The sequence below is a fragment of the Clytia hemisphaerica genome, unplaced genomic scaffold (assembly GCF_902728285.1).
Source record: "Clytia hemisphaerica strain Z4C2 unplaced genomic scaffold, Clytia hemisphaerica genome assembly, whole genome shotgun sequence".
NCBI classification, from domain to species: domain Eukaryota; kingdom Metazoa; phylum Cnidaria; class Hydrozoa; order Leptothecata; family Clytiidae; genus Clytia; species Clytia hemisphaerica.
This window is the reverse complement of record NW_027104476.1, coordinates 169,104-195,499: the sequence shown is the minus strand read 5'-3', so window position 1 is coordinate 195,499 and position 26,396 is coordinate 169,104. Positions and strand designations below refer to the sequence as shown.

Here is a 26,396-nt window from a genome sequence, read left to right as displayed (position 1 = left end):
AGTGTATTAACTTTCGTGGTTTTTTGGTAAAATCCGCCGAATTAAGTACCCGCCAAAATTATTACATTGAAGGTCATTGCCGCGAAAAACTTACCGTTTCAGTCATGAAGAGTTTATCACTTTTTAGGAATCACACAGTATAACGCTGGGACGAGAGAATGGCTTTTCTTGGAGGTGGACGCGACGATATTAACAATTGTCCTTGAGTTGTTTCAAAAAGCGTACATTTGCAAAGAGTGTGACAAAAGCTTTTACGGAAAGGCGCTTTACGTGGTAGGTAGTCGTTTTCGGTGTAAGGTTATCAGAACTTGTTTGTAATAATATATCAATATGTCCTTTGCTTAATGTACCAGCAAAAGACACATCTCAATTTTTGCTTGTGAGGTTGAATGGACCTAGAGCCTCCAAAAAAGACAACTTACTTTGGTATCGCCTTCCTTTCCGACGCGAGGTCCGTAACGAAGTACTTTTTTCCTCATAGGATCATGGATGTGTAATCCCAGAGAATCACGTGATGGAATTTGACTGGATAGTTCCCATACCAGGTAAATAATTGTGTGCCTTTTCCCTTCCCCCGAAAAAAGTAACATGATATACGCCTAATATTCATCATATAGTAATAATAGTAATAATATATAATGTAAATATCTGACAATCATAAATACGATCTTTCTTAGGGTTACTTCATATAGAGATGAACGCCTGCAAAGCATTTATGAAATGGAATTGGGAAATCTTCTTGAGGAAAATCATAATTGACCTGGATTCGAGACAATTGCTGCACAGAAAATGGTATGTGATGACTTTGCTGTCAAATTACGTAAAAGTTATCATATATGACCTAGTTTCCTGGCAAGGAATTTCTAAAAATAGAATGATTGTTTGTTATGATTAACCAAAAGAATTTATATAACAGTTATGTCTTGTTAAATTGTTAGATGAAAGCTTGCAAGGATCACCATAAAGCATGGCGATTTTGCGAACTTGTACTCTACGCATTCACTGATGAGATTCTAGCAAGATATCTGCAAGAGAAGACATCAGGCGAAATTTCCGTTCCTGGATTTTGGGATTGGCAGCGCAAGCAAGAAGAGAAGCATAAACTGTCGACCAACTATGTTTACACTTCAGAGATGATTTTAAATGTCTTGATGGGTATTCATGTCTTTCGCATTTCTGTTCGTAGAAATAACTATGGCGGTATGTAAACTTCAATCCCCTCTTCTTAGGAGCAAAAAAGCCGAACATAAAGTCCGCGAAACAAATTTTTGCGGGGACCAGTTTTTGAAGTTGACACCCATTATCTGCCTTTTTAAATTTTCTAATGCAAAATGCATTTCGAAAGTTAATTCACGGCTTAACACCTAAAACGCGAAACTATAGCTGCCGAAAGTTTTGGTATACCCTTATAACAATTGTGGCGCTCATGAAATCTCAACAAGTAAAGCATCGCACATACAAGTTTCGTCTTACAGATCCCTTCTTTCAATTTACAGGCATGATGGCTGGTTTGAAACGGATCAGTCCCATTTTCTTTGGAGGAAATCATCCTTACTATCAAAAGGTTATATATCTATCTTTAAAATTCAAATTTCAGGCCAAACGTATGTCGAAAAGAATCTGAATATTTTTTTACATAGAAGAAGTCTGTATTATTCTCGCAGAGGAGTGGAATGGTAAAAGTGGTTATATTCTTCCTAGGGAATGCCTGTTGCAGAAGGGCTATTCAGAGCTTGCGACGCAGGTTTGTTTCTAAAAAAAATGCCATTTGGTTCTTTACATTATTTATTCTCTATCCAGATCTACACACACTTTGTAAAACTTGATGCCACAATGCCAGAGGAAGTCAAACAGCTTTACAAGAAGAATAAGGCATCTTCGACAACAGAGCTGCCCAACAGCTGCCAAGGAGGTGTAGGTCTATATACACCTTCATTTTTTGTTCACAATTTCATCTGTTCATGGTATTACCAAAGGTATTACCGCAGTGCCCGGTGGCACTTGCTGTCCTCAGTGAGGATGAAAAAATCCCAATTTTTCCAGTGTTGTGGGGGCAGTGACAAGAGGGTGTGTTATTTGAATACCATACTTTAACCAGTTTACCTTCCTGTAGTTGACAATACAGTACAACGTGGAAAGATATTACCCAGCCCATAACATTTTTTATTTTGCTTTAGGTGATGCTCTTCTTGAAGAGCTTAACAAGAAAGTCAAATATTGGTTGCCAGCCAGAGGTGTTCCAACAAATACACAATGGATCCGGTGTGTCAGGCTTCATGACCGAATGGAAAAGGTAAGGAATAGTTGTAATAATTTAATGAATGATAGATCATGATCTTTCACTATAGCATAATCTCGGACAACAAGACAAAACAAGGCAACCTTTGGAACCTTTAGATATAGGGGCATTTTATGATGACGTCGATTGTTTTACATCTAGAAGATCATTTAATTTATGATAAAGAAAATATTACGTAGAATTGAAATTGACGCCACCGTCCCAAAATGCCCCAAAAGGGCCAAAAGTAAATTTCAGCACATATACCCAAAAGTGATTCTAATTCTATTCTGCTAAACGTACAACGTACCTTTTAGAAATTAAGCTTTAGAAACCTAACAAGAACAATAGTAACTACAAAATCGGGGTAAAAACTAGATCACAAATGAATGGTAAACAAGTATGTTAATTAAAGATATATAGTCAGGTAGAATTAGGTCATAAACCGCCAAAACCGAGACAAAAATGGTGTAGAGATGAAACATTTTTATCTGGGTAGTTATGTAGTTAATTCTACTTGACTAATAGAACAACACCATCGTCAAAGATCCAACTTTTTTGTCGTCCTGCGCAATCTTCCTGATCGTGTTGAATGTGGAATGTCTGAGTCTCTCTCTTTACTCCCTGCAACGGTACCAGTATCAACAGAATGGACCTCTTTGTGCTTCTCTTTGTTTTTGTCTTTATTTTTATGACGTGGGCAACGAAAATCGATTGCTAATATCTGTGCCTCACTCTCCACGGACATATTAACACAGCGGACGTGCACCCAATATTTACACTCTGACCCACCCTCGCATCCCATCATTCGATTATTCAATCCACATGCGTCGTTTGCCACGTCATCAGGACTTCCATAAACAACAAATAGCGCATCTACTTTGACTGTTCGCCCGCTGTCGGCGGTTTTTTTTGGTCTTCTTTCCTGGTAACCCTTGAATCGGTGAAATGTCTTTCGCTGGATCAGAAGCAACGATCTTTAATGGCTTCCGTTTAACAGGCGTGTGATTAGTTAGAACAAGCTCTGCCATTTCTACGTCCTAGAAATAAAAAAACTCCAATGAAAAATACAGTTTTTACTACGAGACACCCAAACCCCATAAAAGGCACTAAAACATTGTCAATTTCGTCAAAAGAACAACAAGAGTTTATCTTGTTAAATCACCTCACACCTTTCAATACTAGTTACCTGGCCTGGTCTTTTATTGGATGCATCATGCTGCACATCAGCAATATTGTTTTCCTCATCCTTAAAGTTAAAGAAATAAAATTAAAACAGGAAGCTGTTCTCCCATTTTGTTTTTTTCTTTCTTCATCTGTTGAAACTTTCTTATATTAGAAGAGTGAGGGTGGTGAAAATTGCTAAGAAGAAGTGATGAAGTTTAAAAGATTTTTTCATGCCAACAAGCTGATGATTGTTATGCAATAATATTGATGCAGCATAACAATATAATCAAGATAATTAAATCATGAACAAGCTAACATAAAATCCGAGATAGCTATTGAGGCTAATACTGTTAAACCGCAATAAAAGGAACTAGCATAAAAGAATAAAGTTGGTACTTCATTATTTTCCTCTATGATATCAAAAATTTGGACTCAAATTTTTCAATATTGTAGTGCTCTGAATTAGATTTTCAGCTCGTGTAATCTATATAATTTGTTAGAATTGAAGCTTTGGTTGAAGAATGGCACACAAAAAAGGAAATAGTATACACTTTATGAGAATGGACTTTAATACTACTTACCTCTATATGGCCATAAGTTACAATTTGACCCTCCCTAGTTTTGACTCGTATTTCATAGCCCTGAAAACTGAACATTGTCTTCATCACATCAAACTGAAATAAAATAATTTTTTTCTTAGCTACAAAAGAAACTAAGAAGTACCGTGGGTACAAACAGTCAATCGAACGACAGGAAAAGGAAGATTCCGTACCTGCACATTGCATTTGTGCGTTCTTCATTGAGAATGGTGCACTATTTAGATGGGGGTAAGAAATGAAATTTCTTGTTATTGTTCAATTGTCATCCTCATTTCTATTTTATTATTTCAATCAGGAATGCCTTTTCAACGCCCAGATCATTTATACCAGAACGGTATGAATCAATCCGATTTCTTTCAACTGCCGATTTTTTTGGAGACTCGATTTTAGAGACTTTCTCATTGCCCGTAAACATTTACCTTTAAATACACTTTTCCTATAGATTCCCAAGTACACACAAATTTGGAAGGTCGTGACGATCTTGATGAAAATCTAGTTTGCTACCCAGCACTTGTGGACCCGATTAAAAAGAAAGTCATGGGTGCTATTTGGAAAGATGAGAAATTTTATGTCGATCCATCTGAAAAGATATATGTCACGAAACAACAACGTGTTAATGCAAACAAACTGAAAAAGCTTACAAAGCAGTAAGTTTCGCACTATTCATTTATAATCCTATACTGTAATGCTGGGTGTAAAATCTAAGAAAGGTGGAATTTTGGTCTCATTTGTGAAATAAATACTCTTTACAAAAGGATCAACAAAGTTCACTGAGTACTTGCGAAAAATAGTTCAACCCTAGAATGCGCGAAAGTTCCTGTCGTAAATTTCTCGCATTGGGTAAAATAATCCAGGCGTAATCTATCGAATTTTTCGATTATCGAATTAATCGAAACTAATCATGAAAGTTTCTGTTCGTTAAGGTTCATTTGTGCATTAAGACAAAATACATTTTCTATATTCTTTAGGCAAATTGAAGACAAGATTAGAACGCGATTGAAAAGTATTGACGACGAATCGCTAATAAAAAAATTTGATCAGATTGTCAAAACAAAAGCAATCAAAGATGAATATATTGCCTTGCATGAAGAGGTTTTCCAAGAAGAAGAAGAAATTTGATCTTTCGAAGTTGTTTTTTCTATATTTTACCTAACGCTATTGCTGTACATAATTTATTCTTATTTAAAATTTATGCTAAATATCTTGATTTCTTATTATTGTGACGGAAACTTTTGACGATATATTTTGGTCTACGTTAATTTGATGTGTTTCATGGGACTATTCACTATAAAATTATAAGTAAGCACTACAACCCCCGGGGTACTAGGGTTGGCAGATGAGGGGTATGTGCGTCCCATGACCTCCCAAAACCGACCCTTAGTGATACATTTTTACAATTGTTTCACTCTAAATTTAAAAAATGTGCTAAAATTCGCGAATCTTCCGACCATTAGAGAGACAGATTTAAATTTTTCTGATTTTCGCAACCCTTAGAGAGACTTTGAAAGGTGAAAAAACCGACCCTTACCGTCCGCACATACCCAGCGCCCATTTTTACCTAAGTACCCCCCCCCCCCTGGGACTACGGCGGAACCTCACCTCAGCTGTAAACTTGCGTATTTTTTTCCTGTAAGATTTCATATCCAGAGTGTCCTTTCTGTGTTTCTTTGCTAATGAAAAAGATTATGATTGTAATTAAAAACCTTTTGAATAAGTTTGAGAATCTTGTAGAGATTTTATAAAGCACTAATTTGAGAAACGAAATACCAGAACATTATAAGTGAACTTTAAGAAGAATTAAATTACTCAAAATTTCTGAAAACCTTAAAAATTAAAAAATGTTGTGACTAGTTCGGCAAATTAGAGTAAGGAAAAAGACCAATGGTGATCGAGGATGAAGAAATTCAAGAAGATTGATCAAAGTTTAATTCATCAAAGTTTAATTCCAGTACAAAGTTAACGCACGACACTGAGGGCTAACTATTATTCAAAGGAATGGTAAAACTGCCTTATCACATCCCTGTCTCAGGGGACCCGGTGAGAACTAGTTGTTTAAATTGCTTAAAATATCGCCCTTCATTTAGTGTTTTCAGGAATATTTTCTAACGTTATGCCGTTGATTTGCTTTTAAACTATATACGACAGCCCAATTTTAGAGCCACGTTCTTATAAAAGGTTTGATGGTATTTGTGAGACTTTCCTATAAACCTCGAATTATTGGGACTAATTCCTGCCTTTATATTTTATAAATTAATCTACAATACATTGAACAAACCTTTTCCAGCCGAAGTTTTACTGTTCTTTCTTTTTGGAGGCATGTTTTAATGTTATAGCGTTATGCTTTCCTACAATATTCTTCCTATTTCGTGATAAAAAAGCTTCACATTTATGATTCTTGATAATGTAAACTTTTTGAAATTACCGCGTTAAATGATTCTTTTTATCTGATGCATAACATCTTTCCTTAATTTTCGCAGTTTGCATTTGCATATATTATGTGATATCCTAATTCCCGAAAATTCTCGCTGGTAAGTCGTTGACATTTCTCGTTTGCGAAATATCAGTCTTCGTTGCTCTGTATTGGTCGTTAAGAAAAACAATTAAATATGATATTACGTTGAAATGAAATTTTCCCACGCTCTAGCTCTAACACTTGTTCGCGCGTACACTATCTGTCGATTGCATGTTGATTGTGTTTGGATATAATAGCTTTTTGAGAACTTTTGCAAAAAAAAGGAAAAATAGAAAAGTTGTATTTTTTACTGCTCTATCCACATACTGAATTTGAAAGATCTTCTATGTGGCGTTTTTTTGCAAAATGCAAAAAACTGATTTTTGTCCCGCTTTTGCAGGACTTTAGCTTAAGTGCTTGCGCACAGCATAGGGTACAAAGTCCAAATATGCGTTTCCCGTAATTCTTGTATGAACAGTTAGGTCTATACTGTCTTTTGCTTTATTGTTATTGGGAACACCCATTAGAAAAGTATTGTTGCATTATATTATTAGCCATTTTTAAATCGTTATTTTCGTGGTAATCTCATATTCACTGGTTTCCTTTGGTGGCATGGTGCTGACACTCGGGCTAAACACTTTGAAATCAGAAACTGGTTTGCACGAGTCAACATCGATTAAGATCGAGTGCAGGCCGAGGTGGCGTCAGTTTAGACTAAAACAAATCTATAGGTCTGGGCGATGAAGGGGCGGCCAGTCAACTTAATTTTTCCTTCTAGTCATTTTCGTTCAATCGAATTTGCCGTTTTAATCACTTATTCTTTACAGGCTTAAGGTGGTTTTTTCAAAATTTTCTAATGAAGCTTTTTAGATCACATTAGCAATGGCTATGAGATTAATTTCAGTTTGTCCAGTACCTGAGAAAATCTTAATAATTGAAGATCATAACATAAATCGTTAAAGTTCTTTTGAGTTTCTTGAATATTAAAGAACCTGTAAAGTGATCTTTATCTTAATCTTATCTGTAGGGGAAGGGTCAAATTGCACTTTTTAATATTATCACGAAATCATTTTATATAATGACCCCCTCCAATTTCCTAGGGCAAATCAGTAAAATCAGTTTGATATGATAACCTCTCTACAATTTTTGACTTCTTTAATTACCATTAGTCTATTACTCGAATACCAAATAAGAGCAAATACAAACAATAAACGAAAGAAAAAAACAGATCAACTCCATTCATAGATGAATTTTATTCAAAATTTCGGTGAAAAAGCTATTTTTTGCGGAATTAACTTTCGCGAATGAAGACGTTCGGCATTTTTCCCGGGGAAGTTTTTTCCTTTAAAGTAAGCACAGGATTGGTATCGGGGGAAAAGCTGATCTTTTAGTCCTGATCCTTTTCGATTTAAAGGTTAGTCCAATAAGAAATGTCCGGTGTGAAATAATTTCACGAAAAACTGTTCTTGACCGAAGGTAGAATTTTTGCGCAAGATAATGACTGCCATATAACAGCTTGTCCGTATCGTCAACACTTGAAAATTTGGTGACTAACTAGTTAGAATCTAGGTGCCCTAGCTAGGTAGAATAGAATGGGGGTTAATGAAAGATTAAACAGAAAAAAGCTTATAGATAAACTCAAGCATGGCACCGGAAATTAATTTCTGGGATGAGAAAATTGAATTTGAGTTTTCAAGACCATAATAATAAAGCTTCCATTGAGGCTATATATTTCAAAAATTGACGTCACACAACGAGTTCAATGACAATTGAGCATCTTCTTTTTGACGTTACGTCACAAAATAAAAATAAGACTTTTGAATAAAAAACTACCAAGAAGCCAGATTCACGAGCTTATAAATTGGAATCATGTTTCAAAACGAGAAATATTTTAGCGATGAACGTTAAAGTAATAATTTCATAAAGTAAAGACGTATTTTTTTATGTCCCACATAGTTCTTATGCCTTTCTCGAAATCCATTCATCAAAGATTGTGGTAAAATTTTTCTCCTTAAATTTTAGTTAAATTTTATTGCTTGGAGGAGCAACCTGAGCAACAAGTAAGTAAAAGTTATCCTTTATTCAGAGATCATAAGTTTTAGCCTGTTAACTTGTGTTATCACTACGACAACAGTTTCAAATTTTCATCATGATAGGTTTCCTCTATTAGAAAATTTTGCATGTTTTGAAAATTAGAAAAGAAATTAAAAATAAAAAATATTTAGAGTACTAACCGATGAATTTAGGTTGGGTTTTATTATAGGTTTGCAGACTTCCTTATATGATAGAGTCTACAAGCATTTTCTCTTGTAGATAGGGTTGAATTTAAAAACAAATTTTAAATTTTTTTCACAAATTATTCACCCAGGATAACAGAGTATTTTATATAATATTTTTCACTTTTGATCAAAAGTATGTTGTGTTTCTTTTTTATTAATAACGTTAAAATTTCTATATTACAAAAAAACAAACTGTTCATACAAAGTTAGACTGGAGTCGTTTATAATGCGTGTAATACTAATAATAATAATATACGGGATTTAGTTTGTATAAACGACTGGAAGAATCCGGTGTTCCAGCCTTATAGATACAGGGGCTAGCTACGCAGAAACTTGCGTAGCGAGAAAACAATTTATCAAGCAACAACAAACTCTCAAAACGAAATCAACTCAAATGAAAAACTTTCAATACACAAATCCACACATATTTTTTTTCTCAAGAATTATTTTGAGCAGGAAAAAATTATAATTGCAATATTGACACTTTTCTTTTGATTGGAGTTAGTGCACAAAGGTTTCTAGACGACTAAAATTGTTCCATTCATTACTTTTTGCTTCATTTCTACTATGTATAAATTAGTCGTCTAGCTTGCTAGACTAATACAAAGTGTATAACATAACATAATATAAAATAATATATTTTACGGCATTTAGGCACAGATATCAATCTATTTACCGCGTAGCCCGGAGAAAACACGGCGGTATTTCTCATTCGTCAGAACTTGTCGTCTAAAATGAATAGCAATTTTCATTAGAATAATTTAAGAAGAAAAAAAACCGCCGCTGCCGCCGTATTTCGCGGTGTTTTGCGGCAACCCGCCGTTAATCAAAATATTTCATTAGAATATTTTACCGCCGCCGCCGCGTATTTTTTTTCCGTATACGGTCGGAAAAATTTTTGATGGTCGGGAAAATCTTAGTGACACCAGTCGGAAAAATCTTTAGACGTCGGAAAAGTCTAAAACTTAGAACTTTTCATATTTCCTCCTCGCATGAATTCCCGCGCTTTTGCAAAACGCTTTGTCAGCAAAAAAAAAACACACTAAAAAAACAACATGGTAACCAAGCTATGTAAAAAACAAATCAACATCCTTGATAACACCAACACGCACGGATATCAACACAACCAGAGTTACAGACAGAGATATGGAGTGTGATGATCTTATAACAGGTAATATCTATTTCACTTCCCTGTATTTCCATTCTCAGATGAAGCATTCAAAACATAGTCCATAGTTTCCTTGCTCTACATACTTTTAAAGAGAAGAAATTTTGGCGGGAAGAAATTTTAGTTTACAGCAATGCTTCCACGTTTTTCTGCCTCTTTCACTTGATTTCAAGAAAATGCTATGGATTGTAAAAAGAAAAATCAAAGCTTTCTTAGAGCTTGGGGAAAAAGAAGGAAGATAGCTCTGATTTTTCTTTTTACAATGCATACCATAATAGCATTTTCTTGAAATCAACAAGCAAGTGAAAGAGGTAGAAAAACGTGGAAGTATTCGAGTACTTTAGGCGTTCAAACTTTTGCAAGCAGAAACTTACCTCATGACATGGAGACTTTTGTTCAAAAAGGATGACATGTTGAATAACTAGTTAGTCTAGCAGAAAAACAACGATGCAGCCATGATTATTAAAACATGCATGATGCAGTCTGATGCAGTAAATACATGCCTGTATTTAACCTTTCCAGACTGGAATAAGCCACCAAGAAAACTGAAATCCATTATTATTGTCATTTATATTCCTTGTTTTTCTAGTTCAAGTCTTTGATGACGAAGAGGCTGCCAGGCTATCTTTTGAAAATCCAGAGCAAGTACCTACGCGACACTCTAATCAAGGACCAGGTCTGTTGCTGTGCCTTTAAACTCTTTAGCTTTAACACTTGTGCTACTGTCATAAATGAGGGGTAACTTTTATCACCTCCAAACAGCAGATTGTGATTTTACAGTGATTTTTCTAATAAAAGCTATCAACATAAGTTATGCTATGACTTGCAACTTACAGAAGTGATTAATACAATCGTACATTTATTTTTTTAGAAAACATTCCTGTCAAAGGAACCAAAGGAAGTAGATTGAATGGGTATCACCTGTTCTACAAAGGAAGCTCAGTAAGTTAAGAGCTTTGTTACCCAAATTCTTGTCTGGATATATATTTGTTTGTAGTTAAAAATCAAGTGTCATTTCAAAAACTTTTAGCCATAATATAGTGGAATATTTCTTCTAGTGTTTTGTTTCATAGAATTGCTTTATTATTTGCAAAAATTCATTTGTAGAGCACTATCGTTAAGGACTCATCCCAAAAGAGAACAACTCCACCAACTCTTGGCGAGATGAGTAAAATTGGTGGACGAAATTGGAAGAAATTACAACCTGAAGCACGCAAGGTATGATTGTTAAAACCATTATCTCTATTTCCTTGAGTCAATTAGTGAGTGTACATTAATTTTGCAAATATTTTTCACATTATTTGATTATTTTGGATTATCTTTATCTTATCTATGAAAAGAAAATCATCTGTATTGTATGGTTGAATGTATGTTTTTTTAAATTTTCAGGAATGGATACAGAAAGGCAGGGAAGAGCGAGAAAGAAGAAGAGAGCAAGGTGTGACAAAGTTTAAATGTGGGAAGTGCGAAAAAACATTTAATGGTGAGAAGTATATGCATCATCATGAAAATAGTTGCGGTGAAGCAATTTGCTTCATCGACAATTGTGGAAAGAAATTTACTTCCACAATTTTATTGAAAAAACACCAAAAAACACACGACAAGACCTACGAATGTGCAGAATGTGGGAAATCGTTTTCAACGAAGCAGATACTCAAAGTACACATGATATCCCACACAGAGGGGATTCCATGTGCACTTTGTGGTAGACATTTTACCAATCAATCTAATTTGACTAGGCACACTAAAACTATTCATCATTCTCGATAGCTTTTCTCAGTTTGGCTCAAAAAGCCCCCAAAATTTTAATAAAATGAGTAATTTGAAAAGTGCTGTTTAATAATTAATTTCTCTATTCAATTTTTACACAATTTACCAAGGAGGGTGTCATTAGTTATGGTTGGTGTTTTGAGTAAAATTACTAAACTGCTGTTAATACACTCATTTCGTTTTATAAGCATACGGTAAATTTCGGCTGAAGCTCACTATGCTTAAGCAAAGCTCAATTTTGAGCCTCGACTATGCTTAACCCTATACTTGGTAAAAAAATTATGAAGGGGGGTAAAAAATTTCGCGCATTTTCCCCTATCTTTAATCTTGAGAGAAATGAAGACATTCTATTGTTTTCGAATGTTGTAGTTATTATAAGTTGTGTTATTTATAAGAGATTAAACAAAAATAAATTCACCAATTTTGTTTGTAATTCTCTTCTTCATTCTTCTGAAGTTTTGGAAATTATGATTCTAAAAATTTCTTTGGCTGAGCCTCAAGGTATGCTTAGCATATGCTTAATTTTTCTGGAAATTTGAGCTTCAGTATGCTTATAAACGTTATGCTTATAAAACAAAATGAGTGTAAATGGACATGAGTGTTTTTCGCCGAAAAATATCAAGCCCTTTAATGTATTTATCATCTTCGATGAATATTTTTAAGTAAGTTGTACTCTTTGGAAGCTAATTTTGGGGGAAGGTCATATTCAATAATATGCTTTAGAGTAATAGGGAATTGAATCATACAATAGTATTTGTTTTTAACTCAAATTTATATTGATTATGAGGATTTTTTTTCAAATATTATATTTCTTTAAACAAATAAAATATTTTTGGGAATTATTTACATGATAACAATGGAAATAGTACTTGATAGAAGTTTCTTTGTCAAATAAAAAATATTTACATTGAAAAAACCATTTTTCTAGAGGATATATATTTGTCCGTATACTTTTTACATGATTTCTTCATTAAAAAAGAAAATTCTTCTCTTTATCAATCTAAATGCTAATTCAATTGGTCTAATGACCGCGAAAAAATTCAGGAAAACATCAGGGTAAACTGACGACAAGGTGAAAATATATAGTGGCAATGTTCAAATTAGGGAGTCGATAAAAGATCTAGGGACTGGGGGATTTCCCTTTTAATATTTTGATATTTTTGAGAGAGCGTATAGTTAGATTAAGTGATAATCAACAAAAACAAGTGTTAAAATATAAAATGAAACATCTCCAGCAATTTTCAATCCCAAACTTACAACAAAATGTTATTTTTCCGCTTTTTTTGGAACTGGCTCTAGTCTCTCAATATTCTGAGCAAGATTGTGAGGCCTTTTTTTAGCGACAGTTTTATTCTCAAATGGATTCCTTTTGTTCATTCCCTTCACAATTGCAGTTTTACTTCCATTTTTAGTTACGCGTCTTGTAACCGCAGCAGGTTGAACTCGGATTTTCCCCTGCTGTTTCTTGACCATTGAGGTACCAGTTTGTTTGCGACTGCGGTAATGAGATACACTACCAAACGTGTGGAATGCAGATGTCAATTTTGATGGCTGTTGAGAGTATTTTTTCAAACGATTCTGAAATTTTAGTACTCCTTGAAGGAGCTGTCGGTTATTCTTATGACTCTCAATAATTCTTGACAGTGCTTGATGGATATCTGAAACGGCTTCTTGAGCATCATCGAACGATGTTGTTTCGATAGTTCGTCTGGAATCATCTACAAATACAAAAACATGCGTGGACCTTAACTAAATTTTTTAAAATTTTTTTTGAAGACTCCAAACTGCTCAAAATGACTGAAAATGACAAATAGGAGTGATTTGAAGTTGTTTTGACCATAAAAAATTTTTATCAGGGGTCTCATTAACCCTTAGACTCCATGAGACGCGTTTTCGCGTCCTGAAACAGCCAAAATACCAAGTCCCAAAGGTTGGGTCCCAGGTCCCTAGGACTTGATTTAAAGGGGCATAAACCGAATGCTTTTTGAAAGAGTACAAAATTACCATTCCAATGGTACCAAAACGAGTGTCTAAATCAAAAGCTACAATCAGGGTCATAATATATTGGCACTTTTGGCTAATTTACAATTTTTCGAAAATTGAAGTTCGAGCGAGAATGTCAATTTTTAGGCCTTCAACTTGATTTCATCAAGTATTTCGATCTGGGAGGGATTTATGGGTTTCTAGGCTATATTTCAAGCCCTACTAGACCATTTTTGAACTTTTGGATCCTCAGATCCTAAGGTCCTAAGTCTTAAGTCTAGCGTTAAAACTCAGAGTTAAAACTCTACCCTTCGAACCTACTTTAGAGCACTTACAAATCGATTGTGGTTTCAAAACACCCCGGTGAATTTCCTTTTTGTGCCAAATATTTTGTCCCTGATTGTACAAGCTTTTACGCCATTTTGAATTTTCAAGTTTAAAAAAAAAAATCATTGAAATTTTTCAACTTTTTCAAAACTACTGCGCGCTCAAAGGGTTAACTAAATTTTTTAAAATTTTTTTTGAAGACTCCAAACTGCTCAAAATGACTGAAAATGACAAATAGGAGTGATTTGAAGTTGTTTTGACCATAAAAAATTTTTATCAGGGGTCTCATTAACCCTTAGACTCCATGAGACGCGTTTTCGCGTCCTGAAACAGCCAAAATACCAAGTCCCAAAGGTTGGGTCCCAGGTCCCTAGGACTTGATTTAAAGGGGCATAAACCGAATGCTTTTTGAAAGAGTACAAAATTACCATTCCAATGGTACCAAAACGAGTGTCTAAATCAAAAGCTACAAGCTTTTACGCCATTTTGAATTTTCAAGTTTAAAAAAGAAAATCATTGAAATTTTTCAACTTTTTCAAAACTACTGCGCGCTCAAAGGGTTAAAAAAATACTGTACAGTACTTAGAAGAGAAGAAGAAAAATTCCCGCTAATTAGAGTGTCATTGTCAATTTGATAAAGAACCTGGTCATAATTAGGGGGGGCCCCCCTAATTCTAATAATTTCATCAGTTTATTAAGTTAAAAATATGTTTTTAGGAGAATGGTAAAAGATTAAAGATTTTTGAAAGAATTACAATCATCTTTTCGTGAATTTCCGTATAAAATTTTTTTACCCTTCCCTTTGAAAATCTACCCCTCCCCTTTGGTGATTTTTGGAAGGCTCCACCCCACCCTTTAGAAAGGGGGTTCACACTATGGCTAAGGTCAATAATCCAACCAAACTTACAATGACTTTCATTTGTGACTTCTATTGAACCAACATGTGCGGTGTCAACAGTCGAACTATCAGAAGGACAGGTGACTTGATCAACTCTAAAAAGTAGAGAATGTTGCTGTTGCACAAACGGTATTTTAGGCGTAGCGCATAAAAAAATTCGCAAAGCTTGAGTATAGTTGATACACAGCGATCCTGGTAGAAATTAATATTATATTATGCTATTTAGTTTATTATTAATAATATTTTAAGGCTTTAAAGTACCGTCCAAAAAGTTTGAAATTATAAAATGTAATTTAAATAACCTCTCTAGATTGTTTCCTTGTGGATCTTGGTCTAAATGGTCGTGAATGCTTTCGTACAATTCATCTTCCAACACTTTCCCGATAGCTATATACGAACATTTCTTTCTCTCCTCACAACTCAAATATGGTAGAAAATTGTTACTCTTCAGACCATGCGTCCATATAAGATATTGGTGTTTGCAAGGAGTTCCATATCTGCCAACTTCACATTCACATACGCCAAGGTCAGTGTCAACGAAGTAAAACGACTCTTGATTTTTAAAACTGGGAACTAGATAGGAACCTGCTCCACGATCAACAATCTTTTGTACCAATAAATCGAGCTCGGCTTGAGACGGTAATCTGAATCCAATGGACGATTTTTTATCCTTCGATAAACCTGTAAAAATTAGAAAATTACGGGTTCGTACCTGGTTGCACCATACTGATCACTAACTTAGTAGCGTTTCAATCGTTAAATGAGAATAAATGAAAGAAATGAATGAAGCCGGAATGAATGATATCCCACCTTTAAATCTTTTACTGTATACTCCATCGTAGCGACCATTAGCAATGCTAATAAGTTTGACCTTGAAATGGTCGTTGAAATCTTCCACCAACTTTTGGATAAGCCCATTGATGTTGATCTAAAAAGGGATAGAAGATACGTTCTATTGTAAATGGCTGATTAAATTCACCAGAAATAACGTAACTTAAACCGAAATTTAAATAGCTGTAGAGTAACTGTTTTTAGTGCTCAAAAAGGGTACAGGATTTATTGCTTGTATTAAGTATTATTACCTCTTTGGTTCTATTAAGGACATTATCCTTAAGGACAAGAAACTGGGCCTCGACAAAGTTGTTGGTGTTGTTGCCCCTTGTTAATAAATTCTGACGGTAGGCCAAACACCAACGTTCTTTGTACTCAAACAGCGTGTTCATGTAGGCCTGAAGATTCTTATATTTCTGTCCATATGCTTCATTGATTTCGGTGACTGAAGTATCCACCATATCTTCATTAGAACAATAAACAATATTTCGAAACATCTGTATGATTTCTGTAAAAAATTGAGTAATTATGTAGACAATAAATTTAGTACAGTACATTCAAGGGGTGGGGATCACTGCTGGTGTACAAGCAATAGTAGAGTGTTCCTTATTCAGTTTGCGATATGAAATATAAATTTTGTAATTTTGAATTTCAATTTAAATAAGTTAAACTTTTTTCATATCATGTTGTCACCTGAAAATCAATTCTTACCTACTTACACAAACTTTAACTTAAAAGTGAGAGCAATTACATTATTTACCTGGTCTATCTACTTGTGAAATTTTGTTGTTTTTGTCAAAAAGCCAGCGCCACACTTGCTGCATGATGTGGAAAAAACACAACAGTAAACGTGCCATAGGCCAGATAGCATGCAAAGCATCATGCAACTCGCCACAATTATCAGTCATGACAATGCCAGGTCCAGAACGGCTGCTGTAGAACGCATAATCTAAACAATTTAAATAAAATTGTTTTAGTTATTGACTCGAAACTCTTTAAAATCATTTTGATGATTTTGTACCAGAGCTGTTTCTTTGGCTTACAGAAAAGTGTGGAAATGAAAATATTTGCAAGTACTGTTGCTTCATGGACAAAATTTACACTAAAAACTACCTGGTAGAAGTGAAGAAAACATTTCAAATGCCCTTGTTAGTGTCTCTGTCGTTTCATCACTAGTTACTATTACCCCAAGAGGTAAGGCACCACTGAATGAATGTGTCACAACCAAGAAAACTCGAAGATTATACTCCTCCATCCCACCACTTGAATCAACAAAAATCATTTCTGATGAGGTTTTAAGCTAAAAAAAAAGAACAATGTCATTCTTTTTTTCTTTTATTATTCAAAATAAGAATCCCAAGGAAAACGTTTTTATACTTATATATATATATATATCTTTGTTTATATTATTTTGATATATACAGTAAACAAGCTACAAGTTTGTACTCTCTAAACTTTAGGTTTTTTATCCAATCGATCGATCCGATTTAGTATATGACAAAAAGGTTGCATTATTAATTCTAAGGACCTAATAAAATGCCTGCTTTTTAATTATTAGACTAATATAAATCAGGTTTTACTCTATATTATTCAAATGTGAGATTAATAGTTACCGTTTTATGAACCCTTAGCATCAACCCAGTGACAATAACTAATATGAAAGGATCATCCTCCGCAGCATCGAACTTCTGAAAATTTATGATGGATTCTGGCTCTTCGTTTTTCAATTTCTCAACCAAAGCTATAAATAGATTGTTGTAATTCATTGTAATACATGATAATACAGATTTTCAAGTTAGGAGTAAAGATATCCCCCTACTAGTTAATTTCTTTACCTAAAAAAATATAAATAGAAGGAGAGCTTTCATTAGTTTACAAAGGCTATTAATATGGTTTTGCCTTTTTAAAAACATAAAAAAGGTTCAATCTTACACAAATATTATACTTACAGCCCAAAACTCGAAACATGGACTCTAAATCTTTGCTTCCAAACTTTTGTCTGTGGTAATCAGTGAATAATTTGTTAAAATCTGTTCGTCTCGGGAATCGTGAGCGATCTGATGTCAATTTGTGTAACTCAAGCTCATTAGAGCAAACCTCTTTGATCAGTCTCCAAAATTCGCGATAAGCTGGACCCGGAGTGAAGCCTTGATCGAACAGCTTAGCAATATCTGCCTGAGTTGACTTTTGAATGTCCTTGAATGAGAGTGCTTGTAAAGAGCGAGTTGGATGGTTGTGATTCCATTCAAGGTTAATGTTACAGTTGAAGTCATGGGAGGTGGTATCATTGTGTTTTTTGAATTTCAAGCACAATGAAAACGGACAGTCTGTGTTTTTAAATCTCTTAGACGGTTTTTGTTTCCTTATGAGTTCAGGATTTGTTTTGGTGTACCGAGTTTTGTGGTGACATCTCAAATAAATATACTTTTCATATAAACTTTTATCAGATTGCTTCCTGGTTGAAGATACTCGTAATGTTTCATCTGTTTTCTCATTATAATTTTGAATAAAACTGTCCAGATTTATCAATTTACAATCTATATTTGCCTTTAACCTCTTGACTGAGCCATTAACTGATATGATTTTGAATTCATCCTTGCCAAATGGTAACTTGTCCATCAGAGTTTCTACCAGTTCTTGTGTGTCGAAAACGTTGATAAACGTAGAACGCAATCCTTCAAGATTCATTATTTCAATCAAACATATAATTTCATTTTGTGACTTTATTATTTGTCTAAAAGTTAAGCGAAAAAAGAGTGGTTAAGCAGTACCGGCCAGCAATGCACAAAGAAGTTGATGTATTACGTAATAAAACAAACTTTTTTCTGCTGACTTCTTCTTTGTGATTTGACGTGTTCTTAATAGATTTATACCTCATTTACAGTAAGTCAAGTGATGATTAATTGATCAATCGATAGTTAATGAAGCCTTCCTCAAAATAGATTATCTATTTATCTTATCGACTATATCGGAATCAGCAATCGCGATATCCAATTTATTCGATTGGTTATTTGACTGTTCATCGATTTGAAAAAATTATCAATTGTATCGAATGGGAGGGCAACATATAGCAGAGTTTTTTCTTTCTTGTTTGATAGGATAAGATTGGATAAGATAAAAATTATGTCTTGTGTGGGATGATTTCTCCTTCCTCAGGAAGTTCCTGTCTCTCTGACCTTTTTTCAAAGAGGACGCCTGTTGAATAATTATGTAGTCCAGCCATAAAAGCAATGATAGAGCCATGCATAATAGCTGTATCATGCATATTGTAATAATTATGCATGGTTTTATTATTGTTTTTCTACTGGACTACATAATTATTCAACAGACAGGGTGGCCTCTTTGAAAAAGGTCTATACAAATTCTGAAAGTCCAAAGTTTAGCTACCATTTATAGAAAGGACTTTCTCCATTTCAAGGAAATGATAAGAACGTTGATAAGATTACAAGAGTTTTATATACACAGTTTTAGAACACAAGCGAAACATCATCTGGTGATCTGGCATCTGGTCATCATTACAAAACTTGATTTGAGTAGATTTGAATCATTACACTTCTTCTCTACCATGTTTGTTTATAAATTTCTTGCTGACACAACATTTTTGAATTCGCGGAATACATTTCCCAAAAAGTAACAAAGTTTTAGACTTTTCCGACTGCCGAAGATTTTTCCGACTGCTTTACAAGATTTTTCCGACGTCTAAAGATTTTTCCGACCGGTATCACTAAGATTCTTCCGACCATCAAAGATTTTTCCGACCGTATACGGAAAAAAAATACGCGCCGCCGCCGCCGGGTTTCGCGGTGTTTTCGGCCGCAACCCGCCGGTAACCAACTTCTTTTCATTAGAATAATTTACCGCCGCCGAAGAGTTCTGTGGTGTTTTGCGACAACCCACCGGTAATCAAAATATTTTCATTAGAAAATTTTACCGCCGCCGCCGCCGGCTTTCATTGGAATAATTTCACTGTTTTTCAAGAGATCTGTCAAAATAACATGTTTCTGTATATCAAATTTATGTCGTAACTGTTAAATATTTCTTGTGTCAAATTTAAGTAAAATCTATCATCAGTAAATAATTTTTCTCAACATTCAGCAAAACAAAATTCTTCGAACTCGAGTTTAGCATTAAATGTCTATTTTCGATAAGTTATAACTTTCTTTGAGCCTAGAATAACGTTGCGGTAGTCTGATCTTCTATTACCATCGGCGGCGAGTTTTGAATTTAAAACTTTTTTGAGCATAGAATCATATTACAGTAGTCCGCGGGTTTCCGCCGGTATTCGTCTATTACAAACTGTTCCAATATTTTGTCCCATTCTCCAAGTTGGTCAAACATTTTCTAGTTTTCAATTTTCTACAAGGTACCATAAAATTTGGAAAAAACAGGAAGATTGCCAGAGAACACTGTAATCACTTGTACTATTTATATACACATGATATGCTGAGATTCTGTTGAGGGTAGTGTTTTGATCCATGAGAGATTTTCAAACTTTTCTTAGATATAATTCCTTTTGGTTTATTGGTTTAAAAAAACAAGACTAAATGTATACCTTTCTATCCATTAGATAAGAGTAAATTAAATAAAAATTAATAACTGTAGCAAGTTAATGAAAGGGCCATTTTTCTGAATGTGACGTATTAATATACAAATGATGGACATTTTAATTTGTCCTCATGTCCAGAAATTTACTCTGGAAGATTCACTTTTAAAAAAGTGTTTTAACCATTATTTTTTGACGCTGACAACGTTAACAAAAAACACTGATGAAACGTCAATAAAATTTACTATAATTTTTTAGTGTCTTGAAGATTTCCCCCCTCCTTTTAACCACTATTGGCAATACTTTTTTTATATGGTTAATGTATCGGTTGCATTTCGCCAGGCCAACCGTGTTCCAAAAGCTTTAAATACCGTCAACTAGCTGATCTTGTGTCATCGGCTTAATGTTCTTTCTGAGGTGATATTTCATTTCAGCCCATAGCATTTCAATGGCGTACTCCAGTAATTGATATTCTCTGACGCCAAATATTCTTTCGCAAGGTTTGACGTATGTTACGGGTCATTGTCTTGCTGAAATCTAAGTCCATCAGGAGACACTTTAGCAGGGAATCTTTGCAAACCATGAGTAAAGATTTGTTGAACATAAAAGTCCTGAAAAAAGGAATAAGGGAGACTTACTTTAGCTAAGTAAATGTTTTATTATCAGATTTTTAGAGCATCTCGTTTTATTAATCGTAGCTTTTGCTCAGATTACTTTCTGAAAGTTTTGAAGTTTGCTTGTTATAAGAGATGAGATAGGGGTGAGATAAGTTAAATACTTACGCTTCTCATGATACCAGTGAATATTAACAGGCGAGTGCCACCTCTTCGTGAAATACCTCCCCAAACGTGAACCTGTATAAGATTTTTAGGAGTGCTCAGGAATGACATACTTTTCATAAATATGACTACACCCCTATATCTGAAAGATAAAACCTCAGTGTATTTTCTCATCGGGGGATCTTTAACAGATATTACCAGTGGTTAAGTGGTTCCGACCGGTGCGATGACACAGGGGCGTATTATTATCTGTAATGTATAGGAAGATAAGTCTCATATCTTATATTAATGCCCATTCAACAAAAATGGCTGATTAAAGTTTTGCATACCTTCACTGGATGTTTTGCTTCCTTCTTTTCGAAAACAAACTCTGGCGTGACGGGAAATGATAATGGAAGATTCGTCAGTGAAAACCACATTATCGAATGTATCTTCATCTTCAAGACATTTTCTCATAAAAGGTAACCTCTTCTCACAGTTAACATTTCGTATCAATTGGCAATATTGAGGTCCACTTTGCTTCCATCCAAGTTTCCTCCTCACCTTCTTTATGGTTGACAAGCTCAAATTCAATCCAAATGCTTCGGAGAGCTTTTTCTTATCAGGGGGCATGGGGTTCAATAATCCGAAATGATAAGCCGTGCTAAAGTTTCCTTAGGTTAACAATAAAAATTAACACATAACTTTTTCTGCCAATATTTTTGATTTGATAATTCTTAAGTTTGCAAATCTTAGCTTAACAAATGAATACAAGTGGGCTTCCATAAATAATATTAAAAAAACATTTCAAGTTTTTTGTTACAACAATATTTAATAACGGTCAAATTTTATTTTTAGATGCTTCGGCAGCTTCAAAAAGCAACTGCGAAAAAACACGTGTAAGCATCCTTTTCTCCCCTACCAAAAGTTTTGAAAAAGTGGTGAAGATAACTGACAGTTGTATTAGCATTTCGTATATAAGGTTTGTCGTTGCAAATACCAAAAATTGCACATTTCCGCGGCGTTTTAAAATAAATCCTGGTTGAAGAGCATTTGCCGGGTAGTGTGTTTGCTGGGCATAATCCCAAGAATAATGAGCAATGATGTCGGAAGAGCATGGCCTTTTTAAGAAATTCCGTCCGTTAAACCTACAGCTTGTTCTTTAGCGCGTTCAACTTTGTCATACCGTGCCTCTCGAACGGACTCCTCAATATGCCCTCCGTGCGCTTCACCCATTTCGTCAGCTTCGTAGTCGTCACTGTCAAATTTTGACTTCAATAGACGTTTATTCCCTTGCTGGCATACCCAACAAAGGTCTCCCATCGGCTTAGTAATGATTACGTTTGGTAGTTGGGATTTCCATAACTCGCAAAAAGAACTAAAGCCCATAAATTCGAAGCCATTCCCCTCAAACAAGGCCTTGTATTGGTTGTGCACGCTCTCTTTCGTTTTAAACGAGGGTATTAGTAAAAGTTTAGCATCATCATCGCTTGACGGCCATTTCTCTCGTCTTGAAACTAAAGGCATTGTGTGGGCGTCGTTTATGGTGTTGCCATGTACACGCAAAACTGGGCCATTCTCGTGAAAATGTTTAAACATTGTCGTCAAAAGAGTTTTGGAAATGTCATAGCAAAACATGAAAAATTTTCGGCAAATACGAGTTCCGTATAGAGAATATTGAATACTATCACCCGTTTTCGATTTTTCGGATAGAAGGAAACCCATTAACATCACATCTCTTTCACTTTCATCCAATTCCAATATACTGTTCCTTAATTTACGAATATCTTCCTTAGAGAAGCTTTCAAGACATTGATTTCGACACCTAACTTACAGACACAACCATCACGAAAAAATTGTCTAATAATCCTTCCTCCTCAAAATCTAACATGCGTTTTTCAGCCATGATTACAGCAGAGATTATAACAAATTAAATTTGAAATGGCGAACTCATTGCATTTTTCTGACATGACAGAAAACATACAAAGCAGTCTACATTGAAAAATTTATTTTCGGACGTAATAGTATTGTTAAAAAATTCTTACAATAATAAATAAATTTTCTTCGGACGTAAAAGTAGCTACTCAACTAAACTTTAAAATTCGAACGTTCGAATGTTCAGTTGCGGACTTACACGTGACCATGCAGAACAATGAACAATGAAATGTAGAGTGTTCGATAAATACGTCAATCAAATTCGAACGTGATGTCAAACGTAAATTTAAATTCTATAAAAGAGCGAAAGTGAAACAATCACTCTCTCTCACTTTACGGAGCTGAAGCTTAGAAATAAGAAATCTAACTTTATTTTTAGATCTAAATCTTTTTCTTTCATTATGTCAAGAAGGCCTTTAGCACCAAAATTTGCTTTGATGCATTTTGAATGTGATAATTAAATTAGTGTCGTATTGACAAAAAGTGTCGATTGGCTGGAATTTGGAAAACTTGGTCATTGTAAAGATGGATCTCAAAGGCCGATTGGACGGGTTTTAAAAATGGCAGGTACCTATCTTGATCACGAGAAGTAATTCGAGTTCCCATCTGGGACCGTGCGTAAATGATCAAGTTATTCTTATGTTCTACGCTGTTTTAACTTAGGATGAAAAATAATTCGATGAGCCGTTCCTGGATCATTTCGAACCACGCGTAAAGAATTTGTTAGAACAGTGTTATAAAGAACAGAACTTAATTCACCAAGAGCAGAACTTAATTCACCAAAAGCTACTAGTTTTCTTCACCAATCGTGCGATAATGATATAATTATTCTTAAATTATTCCTGGATCATTTCGAACCATGCGTAAAGAATTTGTTAAGAGAATTGCATAGAACAGAGGAATAATCAAAAAATTAATTCACAAAAATGTAAAACGGAACTTGCACAAGTTTTTTCAAGGTTTACGTCTATTTTTCATTCCATTTCTTGAGTCTGGAAAAAAACAAAAAAGCTTATATTTTTCGTCTAATGACTAAGCCAAGAACATATTCGTTTTCTGTTCGATTTCTAGATACTGAAGTTGAACTTGACGAATATGATATTCGCGGGGATGAAGAAAAATCTGACGATACACAGGTATATATTGAGTTTAAAGCCTGGAAGACCAGAATTACTGAACTTTCCGGATCTTGGAGCTTTAAACCCAACAGTTAAATTTATTTCAAGTAAAAGTTATAGTTCTTTTTAACAATCCTTCGCGAGTGATAATTAGTTGCAGCCAGTGGAACCAAGCGCACCATCTTCAAAACATATTAATACATCACCATTGCCATCACCACCACCATCCCTCAAACATAGAAATCTCCAAAGCTATCTCCATGCTATGTCATCTGTCATTAAAAACCTATTTCTCTCATAAAAAAGCCATCTCCATCTCTTTAAGAGCCATCTGACAATGCTTCAATTATTATAAACTCCATGAAAACACCAGAGCAGAAATTGCCACAAAACATCATTGCTTCAAGTGCAGGTTCTGTTGATTTTAATTTAATCGCAACACCAGTAAATCAAAGCAAATTGAGTGCACTCATTAAATAATAAATTGACAATTTAGACACATTTTTGATGCTTTTAAGAAAAATAATTACTTTAATTTTAGGTGCTATTCCATGTTTCCTTTGAAAGAACCAAAAGCTAAAACTTAGTGGTTGAAAAGTTATAGAGAATTTTCTTATAAAGATGATGCTTATAAGAAAAATAATTACTTTAATTTTAGGCGCTATTCCATGTTTCCTTTGAAAGAACCAATCACCGAAAGCTAAAACTTAGTGCTTGAAAAGTTATAGAGAATTTTTTTATAAAGATGATGCTTATAAGAAAAATAATTACTTTAATTCTAGGCGCTATTCTATGTTTCCTTTGAAAGAACCAATCACCGAAAGCTAAAACTTAGTGGTTGAAAAGTTATTGAGAATTTTCTTATAACGATGATTCTTATAAGAAAAATAATTACTTTCATTTAAGGCGCTACTCCATTTTTGCTTTGAAAGAACCAATCACCGAAAGCTAAAAATTGTTGTTATAAGATATTACTTCTTGTATTTGATAGGAATTACCTGAAATACCTTAAGTCGAAAAAAAGGTAACAGTAATGGTAAAAGCTATCAAGGGGGTACCATTGATTTTAAAGATCGTGTTTTACATGTCAGCGCAAAAATTTAATTACATATATGCGCAGCTCGAAATTACATAGTTGCGCAAAATAATTACATAATTACGCAGAAATTACATATCTGCGATAAATAATTACATATCTGCGCAGAAATTACATTTCTGCGGACAACATCAGACATAAGAAGCCCATGATTTATTTGAACACTTGCTAATGGATTCAGCAACAATCTCATCCTCAGAATAAGGAACCCCATCATCAGGCTGAGATGAGAGAGCAAGACTAAAGACATTGTTATAATTCTTGAAAGTTTCACGAAAAATAACAAAAAAGTAGTAAAATTTTGGATGACTAAAATAAAAATTGGCATTAAGAAAAAGCTCAAGACATGATACTACCCGCAATTTGTCAGCTAATGTTGAATCTCCCACCAAATGGATTGATACTGAACTGAACAGACAATTTCCATCGGAATTCGAGCTAGAAAAAGGGAAAGAAATGAAATTTAGTTTAATAGATGTGATCAACATAATTTCCAAACCCCCACAATTTATAAATACCACCATAATTTCTGAATGCCCCTTGAAGTTAGTTTATCTGACTTTCAATACATTCAATTCAAACGGTCGTAATCAAAGAAATCGGTCATCAATTTTAATCGATATAATCGGTTAAAATCTATAATTAATAGCAAATCAATAGATATCCAATTTTTAAACTCAATTAGCTATCGATAGATAGTCGAAGAACAATTGATAAAATCTCATTGAAAATAATTTACTGCTCATCAATTATCTATCGTTGGCCAACCGATGGCTTATAGATTTTCACTATTTTTTTTATTCGATGAAGTATCGATTATAGATTTTAATCAAAAACTGATCGATTGATTTTATATTAACCATCTCAATTTCATCGATTACAACCGTCTGGAATAAATGTGCAATCTTATTACAAAAATGCATAGCTCGTGTTTCAGGTGGTAATTTTGAAAAAAAGCATAGTACAAACAGAATCAAATTCAAAATAGAACAGATTTAGCCTATGACATAATAAAAATCCTCACTAAAATAAAAATAAAAATTCAACCCTTCAAAAAAAAAAAGTTGTCGTCAAAACAAAAAACATTGTAACCTCTAATTTAGTCCTAACCAAAATACGCTCTTACCAATAAAACTTTTCTTTTTGAGAAAATTCAGCCAAAATATAATAAGTACGTAAAACTACGTCCCTACA

The 26,396-nt window shown here is 34.3% G+C and overlaps 4 protein-coding genes and 1 long non-coding RNA gene across 6 annotated transcripts; 2 read left to right on the top strand and 3 right to left on the bottom strand.

Annotated features, from left to right (window-relative positions):
• Positions 1 to 2,575: 2,575 nt before the first annotated feature.
• On the bottom strand, positions 2,576 to 26,396 carry LOC136821447 (uncharacterized). 2 transcript variants are annotated; one of them, XM_067077679.1, is made up of 6 exons: positions 26,329 to 26,396; positions 25,559 to 25,640; positions 5,644 to 5,714; positions 4,027 to 4,119; positions 3,468 to 3,527; positions 2,576 to 3,318 (listed from the first exon to the last, which is right to left on the bottom strand). In XM_067077679.1, the coding sequence occupies exons 3-6, from the start codon at positions 5,683 to 5,685 to the stop codon at positions 3,124 to 3,126; spliced, it is 390 nt and encodes a 129-aa protein (XP_066933780.1). In that variant the 5' UTR covers positions 5,686 to 5,714; positions 25,559 to 25,640; positions 26,329 to 26,396; the 3' UTR covers positions 2,576 to 3,123. The 2 variants fall into 2 exon arrangements, with proteins under 2 accessions (XP_066933780.1, XP_066933781.1); XM_067077680.1 differs by lacking the exon at positions 26,329 to 26,396 and having other exon boundaries at positions 25,559 to 25,698.
• Positions 4,143 to 5,263, top strand: LOC136821448 (uncharacterized). The gene is made up of 3 exons (XM_067077681.1): positions 4,143 to 4,272; positions 4,487 to 4,691; positions 5,013 to 5,263. The coding sequence occupies exons 1-3, from the start codon at positions 4,251 to 4,253 to the stop codon at positions 5,161 to 5,163; spliced, it is 378 nt and encodes a 125-aa protein (XP_066933782.1). The 5' UTR covers positions 4,143 to 4,250; the 3' UTR covers positions 5,164 to 5,263.
• Positions 10,493 to 11,859, top strand: LOC136821435 (oocyte zinc finger protein XlCOF15-like). The gene is made up of 4 exons (XM_067077670.1): positions 10,493 to 10,619; positions 10,815 to 10,885; positions 11,051 to 11,161; positions 11,333 to 11,859. Exons 3-4 carry the CDS (start codon positions 11,108 to 11,110, stop codon positions 11,711 to 11,713), a joined length of 435 nt encoding a protein of 144 aa, XP_066933771.1. The 5' UTR covers positions 10,493 to 10,619; positions 10,815 to 10,885; positions 11,051 to 11,107; the 3' UTR covers positions 11,714 to 11,859.
• Positions 12,980 to 18,482, bottom strand: LOC136821434 (uncharacterized). The gene is made up of 9 exons (XM_067077669.1): positions 17,702 to 18,482; positions 17,366 to 17,493; positions 16,866 to 17,052; positions 16,513 to 16,701; positions 16,004 to 16,260; positions 15,732 to 15,849; positions 15,224 to 15,602; positions 14,931 to 15,016; positions 12,980 to 13,431 (listed from the first exon to the last, which is right to left on the bottom strand). Exons 1-9 carry the CDS (start codon positions 18,438 to 18,440, stop codon positions 12,980 to 12,982), a joined length of 2,535 nt encoding a protein of 844 aa, XP_066933770.1. The 5' UTR covers positions 18,441 to 18,482.
• On the bottom strand, positions 20,564 to 21,711 carry LOC136821442 (uncharacterized). Its single transcript, XR_010848743.1, has 3 exons — positions 21,404 to 21,711; positions 21,078 to 21,149; positions 20,564 to 20,906 (listed from the first exon to the last, which is right to left on the bottom strand). It is a non-coding gene; the product is annotated as an uncharacterized lncRNA (long non-coding RNA).